Source organism: Scyliorhinus canicula, chromosome 15, assembly GCF_902713615.1.
Source record: "Scyliorhinus canicula chromosome 15, sScyCan1.1, whole genome shotgun sequence".
Classification (NCBI taxonomy): domain Eukaryota; kingdom Metazoa; phylum Chordata; class Chondrichthyes; order Carcharhiniformes; family Scyliorhinidae; genus Scyliorhinus; species Scyliorhinus canicula.
The window spans coordinates 103,121,218-103,139,091 of NC_052160.1; the positions used below are offsets into that span (position 1 = coordinate 103,121,218).

At 45.0% G+C, this 17,874-nt stretch overlaps 1 protein-coding gene across 2 annotated transcripts in view; it reads left to right on the top strand.

Moving 5' to 3' along the window:
- The window catches only part of LOC119979063 (protein phosphatase 1 regulatory subunit 12A-like), a 264,490-nt gene that overhangs the window by 121,496 nt on the left and 125,120 nt on the right, over positions 1 to 17,874 (top strand). For both annotated transcript variants that reach the window (XM_038821045.1, XM_038821046.1), the window contains exons 8-11: positions 3,292 to 3,443; positions 8,182 to 8,300; positions 13,867 to 14,079; positions 15,151 to 15,245. In XM_038821045.1, the coding sequence (XP_038676973.1) occupies positions 3,292 to 3,443; positions 8,182 to 8,300; positions 13,867 to 14,079; positions 15,151 to 15,245 (579 nt within the window). The remainder of the gene's footprint in view (positions 1 to 3,291; positions 3,444 to 8,181; positions 8,301 to 13,866; positions 14,080 to 15,150; positions 15,246 to 17,874) is intronic.

The window sequence follows — 17,874 nt, forward strand, 5'->3', positions numbered from 1 at the left end:
GCCAGTGATAAGCCAGTCTTGCAGCTTCATGCAGGCAGCCTCCATGCAGCAGCCATCGGAGCTAGCGGCTACATGTCCCAAAAAAGGAACTGTCAGAAGATACTGTCTCTGCCACCACACCCCCAGCCCCAACAATCCCCTAATCTCTGATCAGCTGGGCCTTGTACCCTTGACCATCCTGAATTGATGCCTTATATTTTATCTTACTGCCTTTTGCAAACTGCTTTCCAGTGGTTAGGGCAGCATTTCTAAAATTGCCCTTGAGAAGGTGGCGATGCTGTTTTCTTGAACATGTGGTGATTGTACACTCACAATACTATTAGGGAGGGAGTTCCAGGATTGTGACTCAGACAGTGAAGGAACAGCAACAGAGTTCCAAGTCAGGATGGTCTGTGACTTGGAGGGGAACCTGCAGGCAGTGGTATTTCAACGCATCTGCTGTCCTTGTCCTTCTAAGCGGTAGAGGCCTTGGTTTTGGAAGGTGCTTTTGAAAGAACCCTGATGCAAGGGCATCTGTATTTTGAGGCGCATTCATGGTTTCCTACCTGTCCCAACAGCGCCTACCTCTCATTGTGTTGTTGAAGCTTCAAAGCTGCCAGCCCTCTGATGGGGTCAGGATATGCCAGAGGGGACTGACAGGAGGGCGCCTACATGAAAATCAACAAGCAGGATATTACAGCCCCCCCTCCCCCGAACTGAATGGAGGTTTAAATGGCTTGCCACATCTACTGGGGGTGGGGGTTGGTAGTGGTGGAGGAGAAGCAGCTATGCCATGGCTGGACAGTAAAATCCTGTCCAGTGTATTAGCATAGGTCTAAAAAAAAGTCGGAATTCTAGAATTGATGAATGTGTGTAAACTGAACAGGCTGGTTTATAAATGCACAAACATGCAAAGCAAGTTTCAAAGTGGCATTAGACAAAGAAAAAAATCAATGGGATTTGCCAAAGACAAACAATCCAGCTGACAAGGTGCTCTCGCTGTTAAACCACCGAGTTATGCTCCTGTATAAATAGATATTGGACAGTATGCCACATTTCCTGAACATCCGAAGTGGGATTACTTAGGAGAGTGGCTTCAAAAAGAATACCTTAGGCAGAGCTGAAACTTAAAACTGAAATTGATTCATTCTGCTAATCAAAATCTCAGTGGATTTTGGCTGTGGAGTAGGTCTCTGCAATTTCTGAAATAAATTATGCATTTTTTCTTGAGATTTTTATCTGCACAAGTGAGGCTGATCAGAAAGCTGTAGGAGTAATGGCTTGTACATAGAAAAGAGAAAATAGGAGCAGGAATAGGCCATTCGGCCCCAACTCGGTAAACTGTTCCAGCTTCCCCCCCCCCCCCCCCATGTCCTTTGATCCCGTTAGTCCCAAGTGCAATATCTAACTGCTTCTTGAAAATATAGTTTTTTTGCCTCAACTGCTTTCTGTGGCCTGTGGTCGCGACTTCCACGGGCTCACCATTCTCTGGGTGAAGGAATTTCGACCCACCTAAGTCCTAAATAGTTTGCCCAGTATCACTACAATGTAACCTCTGGTTCTCGACTCCCCTGCCACCGGCAACAGCCTTTGAATAGCCCTATTCAAATTTTATAGGTTCCTGAGACCCCCTCGTTCTTCTAAACTCCAACAAATATAATCCTTACCGACTCAATATGTCCTCGTACTTCTGTCCTTCTGTCCCAAGAATCAGTCTGGTAAACCTTCGCTGCACTCCCTATGTTGCAAGAGCATCATTCCTCAGATAAGGAGACAAAACTGTGCACATCATTCCAGTTGTGGTCTCACCAAGGCCCTGTATAATTGTAGCAAGACACCCCTGCTCATGTACTCTTGCTATGAAAGCTAACATACCATTTGCCTTTAATAATAATTAATAATAATCTTTATTGTCACAAGTAGGCTTGCATTAACACTGCAATTAAGTTACTGCGAAAAACTCCTAGTCGCCACGTTTAACTCATGTTCGGGTACATGGAGGGGTAATTCAGAATGTCCAAATTAGCTAACAGCATGTCTTTCGGGACTTGTGGGAGGAAACCTGAGCACCCGGAGGAAACCCACGCAGACATGGGGAGAACGTGCAGACTCTGTACAGACAGTGACCCAAGCCAGGAATCGAACCTGGGTGCTGTGAATCAACAGTGCTAACCACTGTGCTACCATACCCACCTGTATGTTTACTTTCCGAGACTGGACTGGTGTAGAAAGGCACCCAGATCTCGTTGCACATTTCTCACCCCCCCCCCCCCCCCCCCCCACCCTTCAATCTATAACCATTTAGATAATCCGCCTTTCTGTTTCTGCTGTCAAAATGGATAACGACACATTTACCACATTATACTGCATCTGCCATGCATTTGCCCACTCAGCTTGTCCAAATCACACCAAAACTTGTACAAATCACATCACTTGGTGCATTCAGCAGTACTCGTTTAGGAAAATGATTGTGTTTGATTACCATAGGAAATATTCTGCCTGCTTTGCAAAATTGACAATTATTGTGGCTTGCAGAACAGGCAGAGCAAATTCAGAAAATCAATTTTAATCTACCTGATTATGCCTCCTCCAGACAAGAGATACCTACTGACTTGACAGCTTCCATTCTTAAGTGCCAATGCTGAGAGCATGTTTTCCAACTTTGCTACCCCCAGGGCAACATGCTTTGCAAATTTAATTGAATGCCACACTCTTTGGGATTGCTTAAGTTGGTGTCACAATGGTGTAGAAAATTGTGGGTTGTCATTTAGCTTTATTAGGTCTCTTACAGTTGGTTGCAAGTATCTAATTGTGTTCGAAATGATTTTATTCCTGGTTTTCATTTTTCATTAAGTAGACTAAAATTTTGTCGTCTTTTCCTCCCTTGATATTTGCCTCATTTTGTGACACTTCGTAAAAAACTCTTGGAAGAAGGTTCAAGCTTTTAAATCCATAATAAAGAAAAAGGCAGTAATGATCCTTGCTAATTCTCTTTACTAAAGAGCTCATAAAAGTTGCAAATGGGCAGGATAATTTCTGGAAGCATCTTGCTTTACTTTGTCATCTCACTTGAACATCGGACTTTCTGTACGACCTGTTGACTGCTCAGTCTTGGACCAAGCGTTTGGAGAACAGAAGCTCCACATTTCCAAAAAATAAGAAAATTTTATCCTCCCTATTTTGCAGCAGTTACAAAATTAAATGTCAAGTTTTCACCATCTCATTATAACATATTGCAGTAATTAATAAAATCAGTTATGTGAAGTAATTTGTACAGTTAACTGAAATTGACTTGTTTCAACATTGTTACAGTAAAGACACTCTATTTTCTGAAGAAAATGAAACTAAGTGCAAATCACCTGAGCAAGAAAAGGTTGATGAGGAGTGCAAAAAAGATGAATCCAGCAGCTCCAGTTCTGAGGAGGAGGATGATGCCTCCGATTCAGAGTCTGACATAGAAGCAGGTAAACTGAAGATAGGTCAAATCAGTGGAAAGAGCTTTGTAAATGTACAGGGAATATGGAATGAACATATAACGTTTAATCTTTTTTTTTGTTCTCATTTAACATGTGTTCTGAACAATTTCAGCTAATGTCAAGGAATGTAAGGGTGGGGTACGCTTGGGAGATTTGAGGGTTATGGGCTGGAAGCCCTAACTGAGTGTCGGCCTCTCGCCCTCTCCAATTCCTGATAAATAGCACATGATGGTTGATATTGTGGACCCCACAGCAGCTGCCCTTTTGGTGTGGTGGCAGTCCAGGCAGCCAGACGCCGGAGAAGGTGGCGGCAGCAGTGTTGACAGAGGCTCGAGTCAGGGGCCCGCCCCATACCCTGAGGATCCGGCCACCTAGAAGATCAGGGAGGGACCCAGAGGAGGAGGCCGGTGTTTGAAGAGATGTCGTTCAGCATGTGCTGCAAGAGGCTCCGCCTCAGTAGGGAGAGGGTGAGGCACCAGTGTCATGTCCTTGCAGACTTGGCCGTCAAGGTCACCACAGCCTGAACCTTTGAGCCTTGGGTTCATTCCAGATCTTGAGCCGGGGACTTGTGTGGCATGCCCCAGACAACAATCCACAATTGTGTCTTTGACGTTTGCCCGGGCAGCTGGCTATATAAACTTTGACCTGGACCAGGCCCATCAAGGTGCCCGGGCAGCAGAATTCTCCGCCATCGCCGAGGTGCCCCAACCAGGAGGTAATTAATGACACTCCTATCGCTATGTGTGCACCATGAGGTCCAGGAGTGCCCTTCATTAACAGGATGGGGTTCCACTTCACTGAATGTTTAACTTGTGTGCGACCGCCACCTCAAGATCATTGCACGTCTGTGCATGCTTCCCCGGGGGTGTGCACGACAGCCATATCCTGGGGCAGCCTGATATGCCTGATGTCTTCGAGGGACAACCTGGGATGACAGGGTTGGCTGATGGGGGATAAGAGCGACCTGCTTAGGTCCTGGCTAATAATACCAATGAGGAGGCCGGTAAATGATGTGGATACCCGATACAGTGAGGCCCATATGGCCACCCGGGTTGTCATAAAATGGTGCATCAGACTGCTTAGAATGTGTTCCGATGCCTCGACCACGCTGATGGTGCGCTCCAGTATATCCACGGAGAGTCGTCCGCTTTGTGGTGATCTGCTGTGTCCTCCACAACTTGGAACAGCAATGGGGAGACTGGCTGGAGGTAGAGGAGGAGGAGCATGCCACTGAGTGTCGGCCTCTTACCCTCTCCAATTCCTGACAAATATCACATGATGGATGATATTGTGGACCCCGCAGCAACTGCCCTCGTGGTGGGGGTGGCAGTCCAGGTAGCCAGACGCCGGAGAAGGTGGCGGCAGCAGCAGTGTCGACAGAGGCTCGAGGCAGAGGCCAATGTGCAGGGGCTCGCCTCACACCCTGAGGATCTGGCCACATGGAGGTGCCAGACCAGGAGGGTCTGGAGGAAGAGCCTGGAGAGGACCTGCGGGAGCAGCAGGAGGACAGGCGGTGACGAGGATCCGACATGCCGGAGGGTCAGGAAGGCCCTTATCCAAGTTAGGAGGGGATGATACCTGTTGTAAGGTGAGCTCTGGTGCTACTCAATCTATGCCATAATCAGTCTATCTGCTGACAGCATGCTCACACCCATCACCTGTACATGGTACGCCTGGGGGGGCATATCTAGGACCTCCATGCCCAGGGGAAGGCAATTTGGGTCGTTGCATGCCAGCCCGCCTTGTGGAATAACATAAGAGGCTTCACATGTCTTGGGTGTAACGTGTTGTTTTCATGGTGTACAATCGTGGCGCTAACTGTCTCTAGCTACCGATAGCGACTCGACAAGGACCACCTGAGGCTGCCACTCGGCCTTGACTGTCATTGACTGTGCAACACCTTGGACACCACCGCTCATGCTGCTGATGCTCTTCTCCAGGCTTTCCACTGCGGTCACCACCTTAGCAGTGTTAGCCTTGGTACCACGCATTTCCTGTGCCATCTCTCGCACCTGTAGCCTTTGGGACTTCTTCAATTGGCTATGGACTCATTGAAGTGTCGCTGACAACCCCCTCTGAATCACTTGGCCGCAGTCTAGCGTCTGCATTAGCTCCGGAATAACCTAGTCCAGAGATCGACATCACACTGGACCCAGCTGGGATCTGGGGTCCAGCTGACCTCCAACTGCTGTTTTCCCCCCTGGATGTTCCTGCCTTCACCTGATGTGCATCAGCATCTGTGGTGCTCACCAGATTATGCCCCAGAAGCCTGTCCATTACATTTTCCCACTGGGTTTTGTGTCTCTGTGCTGGTGGAGGAATGGGCATTGAAGCTGTCACTCCTCAGCTGTGGCATCATTTGTGTTCTCCTCCAATGTGTTCCCTTGGAGTTGGCACCACCATAGATGCCCATCAGAAGGAGGTCCTGCGGGAGAATGGACAGGTGGTCAGTGAGAGGAAAGGATTATTATATCTGGCATTAACAACTTGCATGTGACAGGCCATCTGGGTGGGGCCAATGGATACTCAACTCTGCGGTGCAGGCCTAGCTCGACGTCGGTGACCGATCTGTCCTCTGCTCCACGCAACCTCCAGGCACCCCAACACTTGTCTGGGGCCCTTTCCCATCTGTTGTGGGCAAACTTCTCCTGCGGGGACAAAGGGAGGGCATCATGAGCCGCGCGCTTCATGCATTGTAGGGATGGAGGCTGCTTTGGCGGGGTCATGCATGAGCACCGCGGCTGGGCATAGGATGGGGGGTACTGGGGCACAGGTCAGGTACGGTATTGTGCTGGGGGTGAGGTGCATACCAACTGTGTGTGGGTGGCTCGGTGGAGGGCATTTAGTTTCTTACAAAACTGGGTGGTGGTCTTCCTGGTTACACTCCCCGTGCTGGCTGCCACTGCCTCCCAGGCCGCATTGGCTGATCCTCCAACCCCCTTGGGGGAACAGGGTATCCCGTTTGCTCTCCACTGCGTCCACCAGCCGGGCCAGGTTGGCATCACCGAAACGTGGAACTGGGCTGCACGGTGGCATGGCTGCGTGTTGTGGGGTTTGCTTGGAGGGAGCTGTTTAAGAGCCGCTCCCCCTCGTTTGCAGGGAGCTGCTGAGCTGGGTCAAGGCGAATCAGCTGGCGGGACAGTCATTTGTGGCGTAAAGCCCGTGAGGCATCATTAAGTGCCCGAATTAATGTTGGATACCTCGCCTCGCTGGGTCGGTCTTCAGGAAACACTCAGCATTTCCCACTCGCTACCACAATTTGAAACTTTTCTGTTAGATTGCACCCAGAGTCTTTAATTTCTAAAAAGTCAGAATGGAAATGGGAGTGAAATATTTAATTTCTTAAAAGTTTGCAGAAGATTTTTAACTGTTTGAAGGAGGATGAGCTGGGTAAATGAAAATTTTGAGTGAATGAAAATGCTTTATTTGTCAGTAATCAGGACACTTTTCGATTTAAAATAATTTGTCAATTGCAGTGTTTTTAATAAACTGAGAACTGAGTTTAAGAATTTAGATTATTTCTAACTTTATTTAGAGGGTTTGATTTCATATTTTAAAAATATATTTCCCAATCTGATTCTTGACATGCAGGCTGACTAATGTAACTCAAGTGTGTTGATTAGTCATGCATCCAGGTATTTGATATCTTGTGTCAGTAATGTTTGGAAAAACAAACCTTGATACAGCACTGATTCAACAATAGTGGTCGTTGCTAATTTCACAACATATTTTGATCTTTGCACATATGTTGTCATCTGCCAAACTGTTGCCCCTATTTTCTGCAATCCAATACTGAAACTTTGAAAAAGGACTTAGAATGTTGACTGGTCAGTTGGTTTCAAAATCCTAGGGCGGGATTTACTGCTCAAACTGCCGCATGTTTCGCAGCAGCAGGAAACGGCCCACCAATGGCCAGCGACGGAATCTTCTGGTCCCGCCGCAATCGACAGGGTTTCCTGTTGAAATAACCCTGGGTGGGGGGTGCACCACCAGCGGGAATATCCTGCCAGCATAAAGGGCAGCAATGTTCTGGCCCTAGTTTCAGATAACCGACTTTATGTTCTGATCATGCATCCGTGTGATGCATTGCTGTTGTCAAACCTCGGCTGTGTACTTTGTTCCATAATTATGGGCAGAAAAATGTCTGAATCCTTGGGACAACGTTTTGATTCATGATTCTGTTCACAGCTCTATTGGTGACCCCAAAAGCCCACTTGAGAGAGTTGGATGGAGGAAGTGCTGTAGAAAGCTGTCTTTTTTCAACTTCTTTCCTGTTCAGTCATCTGTAAAATCATGCTTCCTCAAAACCATATGTATTTCATTACGGTTTGTCATGCTATGGATTGAAAAGTTACCGGTCGGTTGTTAGCAGTTATATTTATCATTTGTTTGGACAGTTATAGATCCCTTGTAAGTCAAGTTATTGTACAGAATGATTTGTACTTTAGCTGCTTCAGCACTGTTGGGTTAATCTCTTGTCAGAGGGTGACTTTTCAGTACAGATTTTCTCGGTACCTCACTTTTTAAGTTTTTCTAACAACCTTTCAGTTATCATGGTACGTACTTTTGTAAGCCTTGAAACGGTCATTGCTTGATGGGTCTGCAGTTGCAATGTTTGAAGTTGCAACAGCAACCATCTCTTGGAGTTCTGATTGTTGGCTCTTTAGTTTTGAAATGTACCAGTTCAAAATAAAACTTCTAAATTTGATTTATTTTTCTCCCACAGAAAAGTCAAAACCATCCATCAAAAATAATATAAACAGCAAACTGAACAGCAGAAGCTTGCAGCTGGCTCCAACTGCAGGACAGTCCACACGATACACAGCCACCACTGCAGCAAGAAAGGTGAAGTCCAACTCTGGTATTTTATACTATGTTTTCTATATCAAGGGGCACTGACAGGTGAGTATTGGATTCATTTCTGCAGGTAACTGCTAGGGGTATTGGTACAGGTTCACTTAAACGCTCACCAATCATTTAAAACATTTTCACATTTCCATCTGTGAGCAATGCCGTGGAGATTTATTAATGTGCTTACAGCATTACCTTTAGATTGCTTGAATTCATTTTAAACAATATAATAGTCTTTTGCATGAAAAGACAAAGTATAATTAGCTTCAGTAACAACTTGAATTTATATGGTGCCTTGCAAAAGGAAAATGTTCCAAGATACAAGGAAAGAAATTAATGCTGAGACAAAAAGAAAATATTTGAAGGTAACCAAAAACTGAATTGAAGAGGTAGGTTTTAAGTAAGGTACTGAAGGTTGACCAAAAGGTTTAGAGGATTAACAAAAGGAATTCCAGAGCATGGCAAACATGGGGTCAGCACTCTGATGAAGGAAAAGTGAATGCCCAAGAGACCCGAGTCAGAGGGACAGGGTTTGGAAGTGGTTGAACGGCTAGAAGAGGTTAGATAGAGGGGGTGAGGAATCTTGATCACGATAATTTAATTTGAGACATTGCAGGATTTTGAGCTAATGCCAGGAATGACCGATCAGTGAAACCTGGGGTAGGTTAAGATATGGATAATAAAGCTTTGAATGAACTGAAGTTATTGGGAGATGATAATCTAGATAGGATATCATTGCAAACAGTCCAAACTTGAAGTGACAAATGCATGGTGTGCATTTGAGTTGCATATGAACTGAGGCAGAAGTAAAGATGGGCAGTGTTAATGGAGGTTAAAGGGGCATTTTCTTGTCGAGATGATATTTGGTTGGAAGCTCTGCTCTGACTGTGTACTTGTTTTGCGGTATTGAGGACCTTTTCCTCACTACTAGAACATAGAACATAGAACAGTACAGCACAGAACAGGCCCTTCGGCCCTCGATGTTGTGCCGAACAATGATCACCCTACTTAAACCCACGTAACCCGTATACCCATAACCCAACAATCCCCCCATTAACCTTACACTACGGGCAATTTAGCATGGCCAATCCACCAAACCCGCACATCTTTGGACTGTGGGAGGAAACCGGAGCACCCGGAGGAAACCCACGCACACACGGGGAGGACGTGCAGACAGTGACCCAGCCGGGAATCGAACCTGGGACCCTGGAGCTGTGAAGCATTGATGCTAACCACCATGCTACCGTGAGGCCCCCTTTTTTTTTTAGATTATTAAATTTCAAAGGATAATGGCGACCCCAATCAGATAATTGCCTCCTGCATAGAACATAGAACAGTACAGCACAGAACAGGCCCTTCGGCCCTCAATGTTGTGCCGAGCCATGATCACCCTACTCAAACCCACGTATCCACCCTATACCCGTAACCCAACAACCCCCCCCCCCCTTAACCTTACTTTTATTAGGACACTACGGGCAATTTAGCATGGCCAATCCACCTAACCCGCACATCTTTAGACTGTGGGAGGAAACCGGAGCACCCGGAGGAAACCCACGCACACAGGGGGAGGACGTGCAGACTCCACACAGACAGTGACCCAGCCGGGAATCGAACCTGGGACCCTGGAGCTGTGAAGCATTTATGCTAACCACCATGCTACCCTGCTGCCCTATTAGCTTTTTTCAATATTTTGCGTGAAAAAATGTTAGAGGCAGCAGATTGGAAGTCTAAAAGGCTTAGAGGCATGATTGTGCCTGGTATTGAGGGGAATGACTTGTCACTGAACTTGCAATAGGAATGCAGTTTTCATTCGCTGTCCGCTTCAGTTATTCATCCCAACTACCAAATCATATTATGCATCAATGCAATTTGGGATAGTGGTTGGATTCTGTCAGCAAATGTGCAGACATTAAATATTTTTGCATAATTTCTTTCGAACAGTGATTATTTAAAGGTCAAATGAAGCCCTCTGACAACATTTTATAACTTGTGAATTGACCACCATCTCATTTAAAGCTGTGCTTCTCGCATTTTCTCATTTTTTGAGTGCAAAATCCTTATTTTGTTCCTCACTCATTCCACTCTCAAGATACTTAACAGGGAGCTTGCTCTTAACAACTGTGTGCTGTACTTTTGTGCCAAATTCTCAAAAATATCTAACTGCAAGATCAGCCAGCTGATAAAAGTAGCTATAGGAAGTTTTGTTTGGTAAGGCCTGCATTCGAAGGCTGCAAAAATAATCCCAATTCTTTTATTTTGAAATTGCCATTATTTCTGATTCGGAAAAGAAGGACATTTTATTCTGTGTGTTTCCAGGGAGAGTCTTGACTGTTGTATAAGTCTTAGAAGTTCTGCTGTAGTCATGATATTGCTATTAGGCCATAATTTAAACTTGCCATTGCCACGCTATATAATCAGACCCAACTTGGAGGCTAGCAGGAACATCGTTTAAATACCCATTTTTAAATTGCTTCTACTGGTGAGAAGCTAAATCTTAAAAGATGTTATAGCATCCGTTGCGGTACTTTGCTTCTGTGATTTAAAAAAAGTCATTCAATTCTTTTACAATTTGTCTCTTTTCTATACAATCTATTTCTGCATATTTAATTTCCGATGATTTCCTGTAAATCCCCAGCTGATGGTTTTTGTTCAAAGTTCACATTAGTGAGACTTGATTTGCGGCACTTAATTTTAACGTTTCTGATGGGATAACGGTTCAGAGAAAAGATAAAACAACCTGTGCCATCAGTGAATAATTGAAATTCTTTAATGGGAAACATGCTTTAAGAGAAACGAAGACCCAATGCTATGGGTTTGAAGACACAATGCTATGAGTTTCAAAAACATTGTCCTGCCAATGCAGCTAATAATCTGAATGGTCAGACATTTGTAAATAGAGAGGGTTGAGATGTAAGCAGTTCTATTTTAGGTTGTGTAGGAATTTGAGACCACTGCTAAACTGAGTTAGCTACAGAAAAAATTGGGTGAGTTGAAGTCCTATTCTGACCATTTAATCTCTGATATTCTAAATTAGTGCTCAGGCTTGGTAGAAAATATCTGACATTATTAGTGTATGTTTTTCTTGCATAGCTCATTCAACATGGGCTGTACTTGTTGGACGAATGAGGTAATCTTGATGTATTTACTTGGGTTAATTTGGGGTTGTGTTCTTGTCGTCTTTACTTTGTGGGACCTTTGTGCATAAATTTTTTTTTATAAATGTTTTTTTATTGAGTTTTCATATTTTATATATGACAAATTACAAGTTATTAGAGAGAGAGAAAAAAAAAAGGAAAACACAAAAATTTAACATGAATATTTACAGGTAAGCATCTTCATAACAATAATTGTGGCCGCCCCCTTTAGCCAGCATACATATTTTACATTCCCCAATATGGCCGAGGCACATGTTTATAGGCATTTATTTATAGTTTGGTTTTGGGCCTTGGCTTGCCATCAAACCCCCATACCGAGCCCGTAGCCCCCTCCCCCCGGCTACCTTCCCCCGATTCCCGCCCATTTTCCCCTGGTTCTTGGCCACCCGACTATTCTTCCTCATGTACGTTGGCCACAAACAGGTCCCGGAACAGTTGCATGAATGGCTCCCACGTTCTGTGGAAGCCGTCGTCCGACCCTCGGATGGCGAATTTGATTTTCTCCATTTGGAGAGATTCCGAGAGGTCGGACAGCCAGTCTGCAGCTCTGGGTGGTGCTGCTGACCGCCAGCCAAACAGGATTCTACGGCGGGCAATCAGGGAGGCAAAGGCAAGGGCGTCCGCCCTCCTCCCCAGGAATAGATCTGGCTGGTCTGAAACCCCGAAGACCGCCACTATCGGGCATGGCTCCACCCTCACCCCCACCACTTTGGACATAGCCTCGAAGAAGGCTGTCCAGTACTCCACAAGTCTGGGGCAAGACCAGAACATGTGGGCGTGGTTGGCCGGGCCTCTCTGGCACCGCTCACATTTGTTCTCCACCTCCGGGAAGAACCTACTCATACGGTTTCTCGTTAAGTGGGCTCTATGTACCACTTTTAGTTGCGTCAGGCTGAGCCTTGCGCACGTGGAGGTGGAGTTGACCCTATGCAGTGCTTCGCTCCAGAGTCCCCACCCTATCTCCATCCCCAGGTTGTCCTCCCATTTCCTTCTTGTTGCGTCCAGTACGGTGTCGTCCCTGTCTACCAGTCGGCCATACATGTCACTACAGTTCCCTTTCTCTAGGATACTTGCGTCCAGTAGGTCTTCCAATAGTGTCTGTCGTGGCGGTTGTGGGTACGTCCTTGTCTCCTTTTGTAGGAAGTTTTTGAGCTGCAGGTACCGTAGCTCGTTCCCCCCAGCTAGCTGAAATTTCTCTGTCAGTTCGTCCAGTGTTGCGATCCTGTCGTCCGTGTATAGGTCCCTGACTGTCAGTGTCCCCACGTCCTGCCTCCACCTTTTGAAGGTGGCGTCGGTCAGTGCTGGTTTGAACCTATGGTTGTTGCAGATGGGAGCCTTGTCCGACATTTTGTACAGGCCAAATTGCTGCCGCAGTTGGTTCCAGGATTAGAGGGTGGCTGTCACCACTGGGCTGGTGGAGTGTTTTTTGGGTGGGGATGGGAGTGCTGCCGTGGCGAGGGCCCGGAGGGAGGTTCCCATGCAGGATGCCTCCTCCGCACGCACCCACTCGGCTTCTGGCTCCTGGATCCATCCCCTTACTCGCTCGGCTGTTGCCGCCCAGTGGTAGAATTGTAGATTCGGGAGGGCTAGCCCCCCCCCTGGATTTTGTTTTTTGTATGACCTTCTTTGGGATCCTAGCATTTTTACCCCCCATACGAACGCCATGATATGTTTGTCCAGCGCTTTGAAAAAGGCCTTGGGGATGTAGATCGGAATGGATCTAAACAGGAAAAGGAACCTGGGCAGTACGTTCATTTTGATCGTCTGGACTCTCCCCGCGAGGGAGAGCGGGAGTGTGTTCCATCTTTGCAGGTCCTTTTTAACTTCCTCCGTCAGGCTGGTGAGGTTCTATTTGTGGATCCCTTTCCAGTCATGGGCTATTTGGATCCCCAGGTAGCGGAATTTATTTCGGGCTTGTTTGAACGGCAGGCCCTTTAGTGCTGCCCCCCCCCCCCTTGCGGGTGTACTGGGAAGATCTCACTTTTGCTCATGTTGAGTTTGTAGCCCGAGAAGGCTCCAAACTCTTTCAGGAGCGCTATGATTCCGTCCATGCTGCTTTGTGCATAAATTGGCTTTCACATTTGCCTTACAGCAACGATGACTACAATTTTTTAAAAATCAGTTAATTTGTTGTGATGAGGTATAAGATGCTCTAGGATTTGATAAGGCTCTGTGAACACCAGTTCATTCAAGCTTAATTTCAGTTGTACGTTTGTGAAATTTGAAAGCTGGTTGCTTGTGACATTTTCTTTTTATATTCTTTATATTTTAATATATCCTGAGTGTTGTAGAATATTTTTAAAAAATCATCCATCAAAGTTAACCACAAACTGAAACCGTTTGCAAGTTTTGTGAAACAGAAAACTTGTTGTAATTGTGCAATTAGGATTTTTATCTTGTTACAGATTATTAGCCCTTTTATTAAATCCACTGCCAAAGATGATGAAGGAAAAGATGAATCTCCAGCCTCTTGGAGACTGGGGTTGAGGAAAACTGGAAGCCACGATGCACTGAGTGAAATCAGTAGTTCCCAAGCACTGAAAGAAAAAGACTCGATTGGGATTTTCCGGTCTGCTTCAAGTCCTCGTCTTTCAACCATATTTGATAATCGGGAAAAGGTATAATTTCTTTTGATAACTTAGTCTAATTCTGTGCAGAATATTTAACACATCCCTTTCATTGGTAGAATTTAAAATGGAATACTATATCTGAATGGTTACATTAGCTACATTTTCAGGTGGATGGCATTTCCAACAGTTCTGTTGCAGTATAAGATCGTGTTCAGAAAACAGACCCTGGTTTCAGTGGGTGAACATGTTATTTGTTGATGATTCAAAAATAACCCTGACCACAGATAAATCCATGAATAATTTTGAATGGATGTCCTACAACTGTTAGATAACTGATGGGTGAGCTCCTTTGAGTTTTTTACTGGGATGTGACATTGGAGGAGCATTGTTATGAGCTTTGAAATTGCTTTTGTGTTTTGTCTTTTGAAGATTAAAAAGTTTGAAAGATAACAGGATAGTTAATTAGTTCTTCAATCCCAAAGACCATGAGCTGATTTTCCTATATCCTATCCTATATGCCTGCGCTGTCAGGCCGTACACGTATGTACTGCAGAAACAGTGACTTCCAGTGGTTTCGAGTGTCTCTCTCTGTCATAGGCCTGCCCAGACAAGGTTAAGGGTAGAAGTGCAGCCATGGCCATAGTTTGTAATAATTGCACCTGCAGGGAAGGCTGCAGATATCAGGGTATTTTGCATGCAGTGTTAAACTTGAGCACCAGTGCCAAACCCTATAATTGATCGGAAAGAAACTTGTGTTGAGTACTCTAGTCTTTGTTTATCCTCTCTCTGGAGCTCTGTTTGGATGCAGACTTTCATCAAAATGAGCACCCTACTGGCATGGTGTGAGGAAAATGGTGTGGTTGCTTTCTGCCTGCATCTGTTGGAAGTGCAGACATTTCACCCCTGCTCACGAAGTCTTGAAAAATTCAAGGACACTTAAACAATACAAAGAGCTGACAGCTCAAGGCTTTGCCCCTTTCTGCTCTAATTTGTAAGTGGAAATTGAGCCTTCCTCCAGGGTTATTGGGGATGAAAAGTAACATTTCACGTCCACTAAAGACCAGTGTGATATTCATGGAATAATAATTGAACATAGATGTTTTTGTTTTTGTCATGCAGGATAAAGATAATAAAACTAGGCTTGTGTATGTTGCACCAACAATCCCTCACCGAAGACTGCACAGCACATCTGATATTGAAGAAAAGGAAAATAGGTCAGTTCTATTTCAACTCCATTGCCATGGCATTTCAGATCTGCTCTTCCTTTTAGCAGCGGATGCTAATAAAATAGGGAAGATCCTTTGTTTCAGTGTGTGTATTTAGCTATTTTTCTTTCAGAAGTGTCTTCATTCTGTACCACACTGGCCATCTAGCTAACTGAGATGTCCAAAGTATCATTTAGACTATTTACGACATGATAATTGATACTGGACTATATTGCTTGAAAACTTTGTAATCACATTGTGTCAAGACAACTAAATATATACAACTTTGGTAGTAAACTTGAGTATTGCTGAAAAAGGAAAATTGTTGAAGCTTTCTGTCTTGCATTCATCAGGACAGGTGCACAAATACCAAATGTAAAAGGAGCAGCAGTTTACACTTCATGAGGTGAGGGTGTTGATTGGTAGAGACACTGCCATGGAGAATACACCAGTTAACTGATGATTGACAGTTAATTGCCAAGCTTTAAGTAAATTCAAGCCAGGCTGCTTGACTCTGGTCAAGGCATTACCAAATCTACTTCAGTTACCCTGGGGTATGCTACATCAAAATTTGAGAAACAGGTGAAGTTGGCTCTTTGGTGCTGCTACTTTTCAGTAGCAACATAAGTGGTATTCGTCATTAAAGGGTGCTACCATCAAGCCAAAAAATCTACCTATCACACATACCTTTGCATTTGGCATTCTTGCAAATGTTCTGATGAGTGCAAGACCAAAAGCTTCAACATATAATTTAGCAGATTCACATTGAGAGGGAGGAGGCGTGAGCAGATTTAGCGGGTTTACAAGTGGATACATTCCCAGGCCCAGATGTGATGTGTCTTAGGCGCGTGTGTGAGGCAAGGATAGAGATTGCAGGGGCTCTGACGTTCATTTTCAAACTCTCTGGTCACAGGGGCGGTGCAGGAGGACTGGTGGACCGCTAATGTGGTACTGTTATTCAAGAAGCAAAGTAGAGGAAAAAATATTTATTTAGAGGCCAGTGAGTCGAACACCAGGCAGAGAGAAATTAGAAAAAGTTCTAAGTGACAGAATTATCTACACTTTGAGTGGCAAGGATTAATCAAAGATAAACAGCATGGCTTTGTCAGGGGGAGATAATATCGAACCAATTTGATGGAATTTATTGAGAAACTGACTTTGTTTGTGGATGAGGGCAGTGTAGTTTATGTAGTCTACGTAGACTTGAGCAATGCTTTTGGCAAGGTCCCACATGGGAGACTGGTCAAGAATGTCAGAGCCTATTGGATCCATGGCAATTTCACAAATTGGATATAAATTTGGCTTTGTGGCAGGAGGCAGAGCGTGTAAGTTGAATGTTTTTAATGACTGGAAGCCTGTGTGCAGTAGTGGACTGCAGGAATTGGTGCTCGGCCCCTTGCTGTTTGTAGTGTACATTAATGATCTAGTCTGAATGCGTGCGATATGACCAGTAAGTTGCCAAATGACACAAAATTTGATGGTGTGGTTAATAGTGAGGAGGAACGCTTTCGATTCCAGGACGTTATGGACAGGTTGGTCAGATGGCAGAATAGTGGCAAATGGAACTTAACCCTGAAAAATGTGAGTTGATGCATTTTGGGAGGACGAAGAAGACAACAGAATACCCTATGAATGGCAGGTTGCCAGGATGTACAGATGACCTGAGAGACCTTGGAGTGCATGCCTAAAAATCCCTGAAAGCAGCAGGACAGGTAGATAATGTGGTTAAGAAGGCGTATGGAATTTTTGCCTTTATTAGCCGAGACATAGAATATAAAAGCAGGGAGGTTATGATGGGGCTGTATAAAATGTTCATTAGGCCATAGCTGGAACGTTGTGTGCAGTTCTGGTAGTCACACTGTCAGAAGGATGTGATTGCCCTAGAAAAGGGCGCAGAGGAGATTCGGCAGGATGTTGCCTGTGCTGGAGTCCAGTTTCAGCTATGAAGAGAGGCTGATTGGGCTGGGGTTGTTTTCATTAGAACAGAGAAGGCTGAGGGGGACCTGTGTGAGATGTATAAAATTATGAGGGACTTGATGGGGTAGATGGGAAGAAACCTTTCCCATTAGTAGCGGGGTCAAAAACCAGGGGGCATAGATTTAAGGTAAGGTGCATGGGATTTAGAGAGGATTTGAGGGAAAACCTTTTCACCCAGAGGATGGTGGGAATGTGGAACTCACTTCCTGGAAGGATGGTGGAGTCAGGACCCCTCGGAACAGTTGAGAAGCATTTGGATAAGCACTTTAAACACCATAGCATGAAAGGCAATGGACCAAGTGCTGGAAAATGGGATGTGAGTACATAAGTGATTGGTGGCTGGTGCAGGCACGAAAGGCCAAAGAGCCTCTCTCTCTGCTGTAAAATGTTATGACCAACATGTCACTTTCTTCAATGACGTACAACTTTGACAGAATGGAAGAAAAAGTGTATGAAAATCAATTTTTTGTAGAAGAAAACTACAGGTTGGATGTCCAGAAGTGAATTTTTGGAACTAGTCCATTTGATATTCGGACTTATTGTTCAAATACTGAGACAATTTGACTATGTAGTCCATGGTAGCACACCAGACTAGTTATGAGCTTCACCACTTTGTTTAGTGGCACTTTTGTCTAGTCCCATGCTCAACTCGACTGAAAGA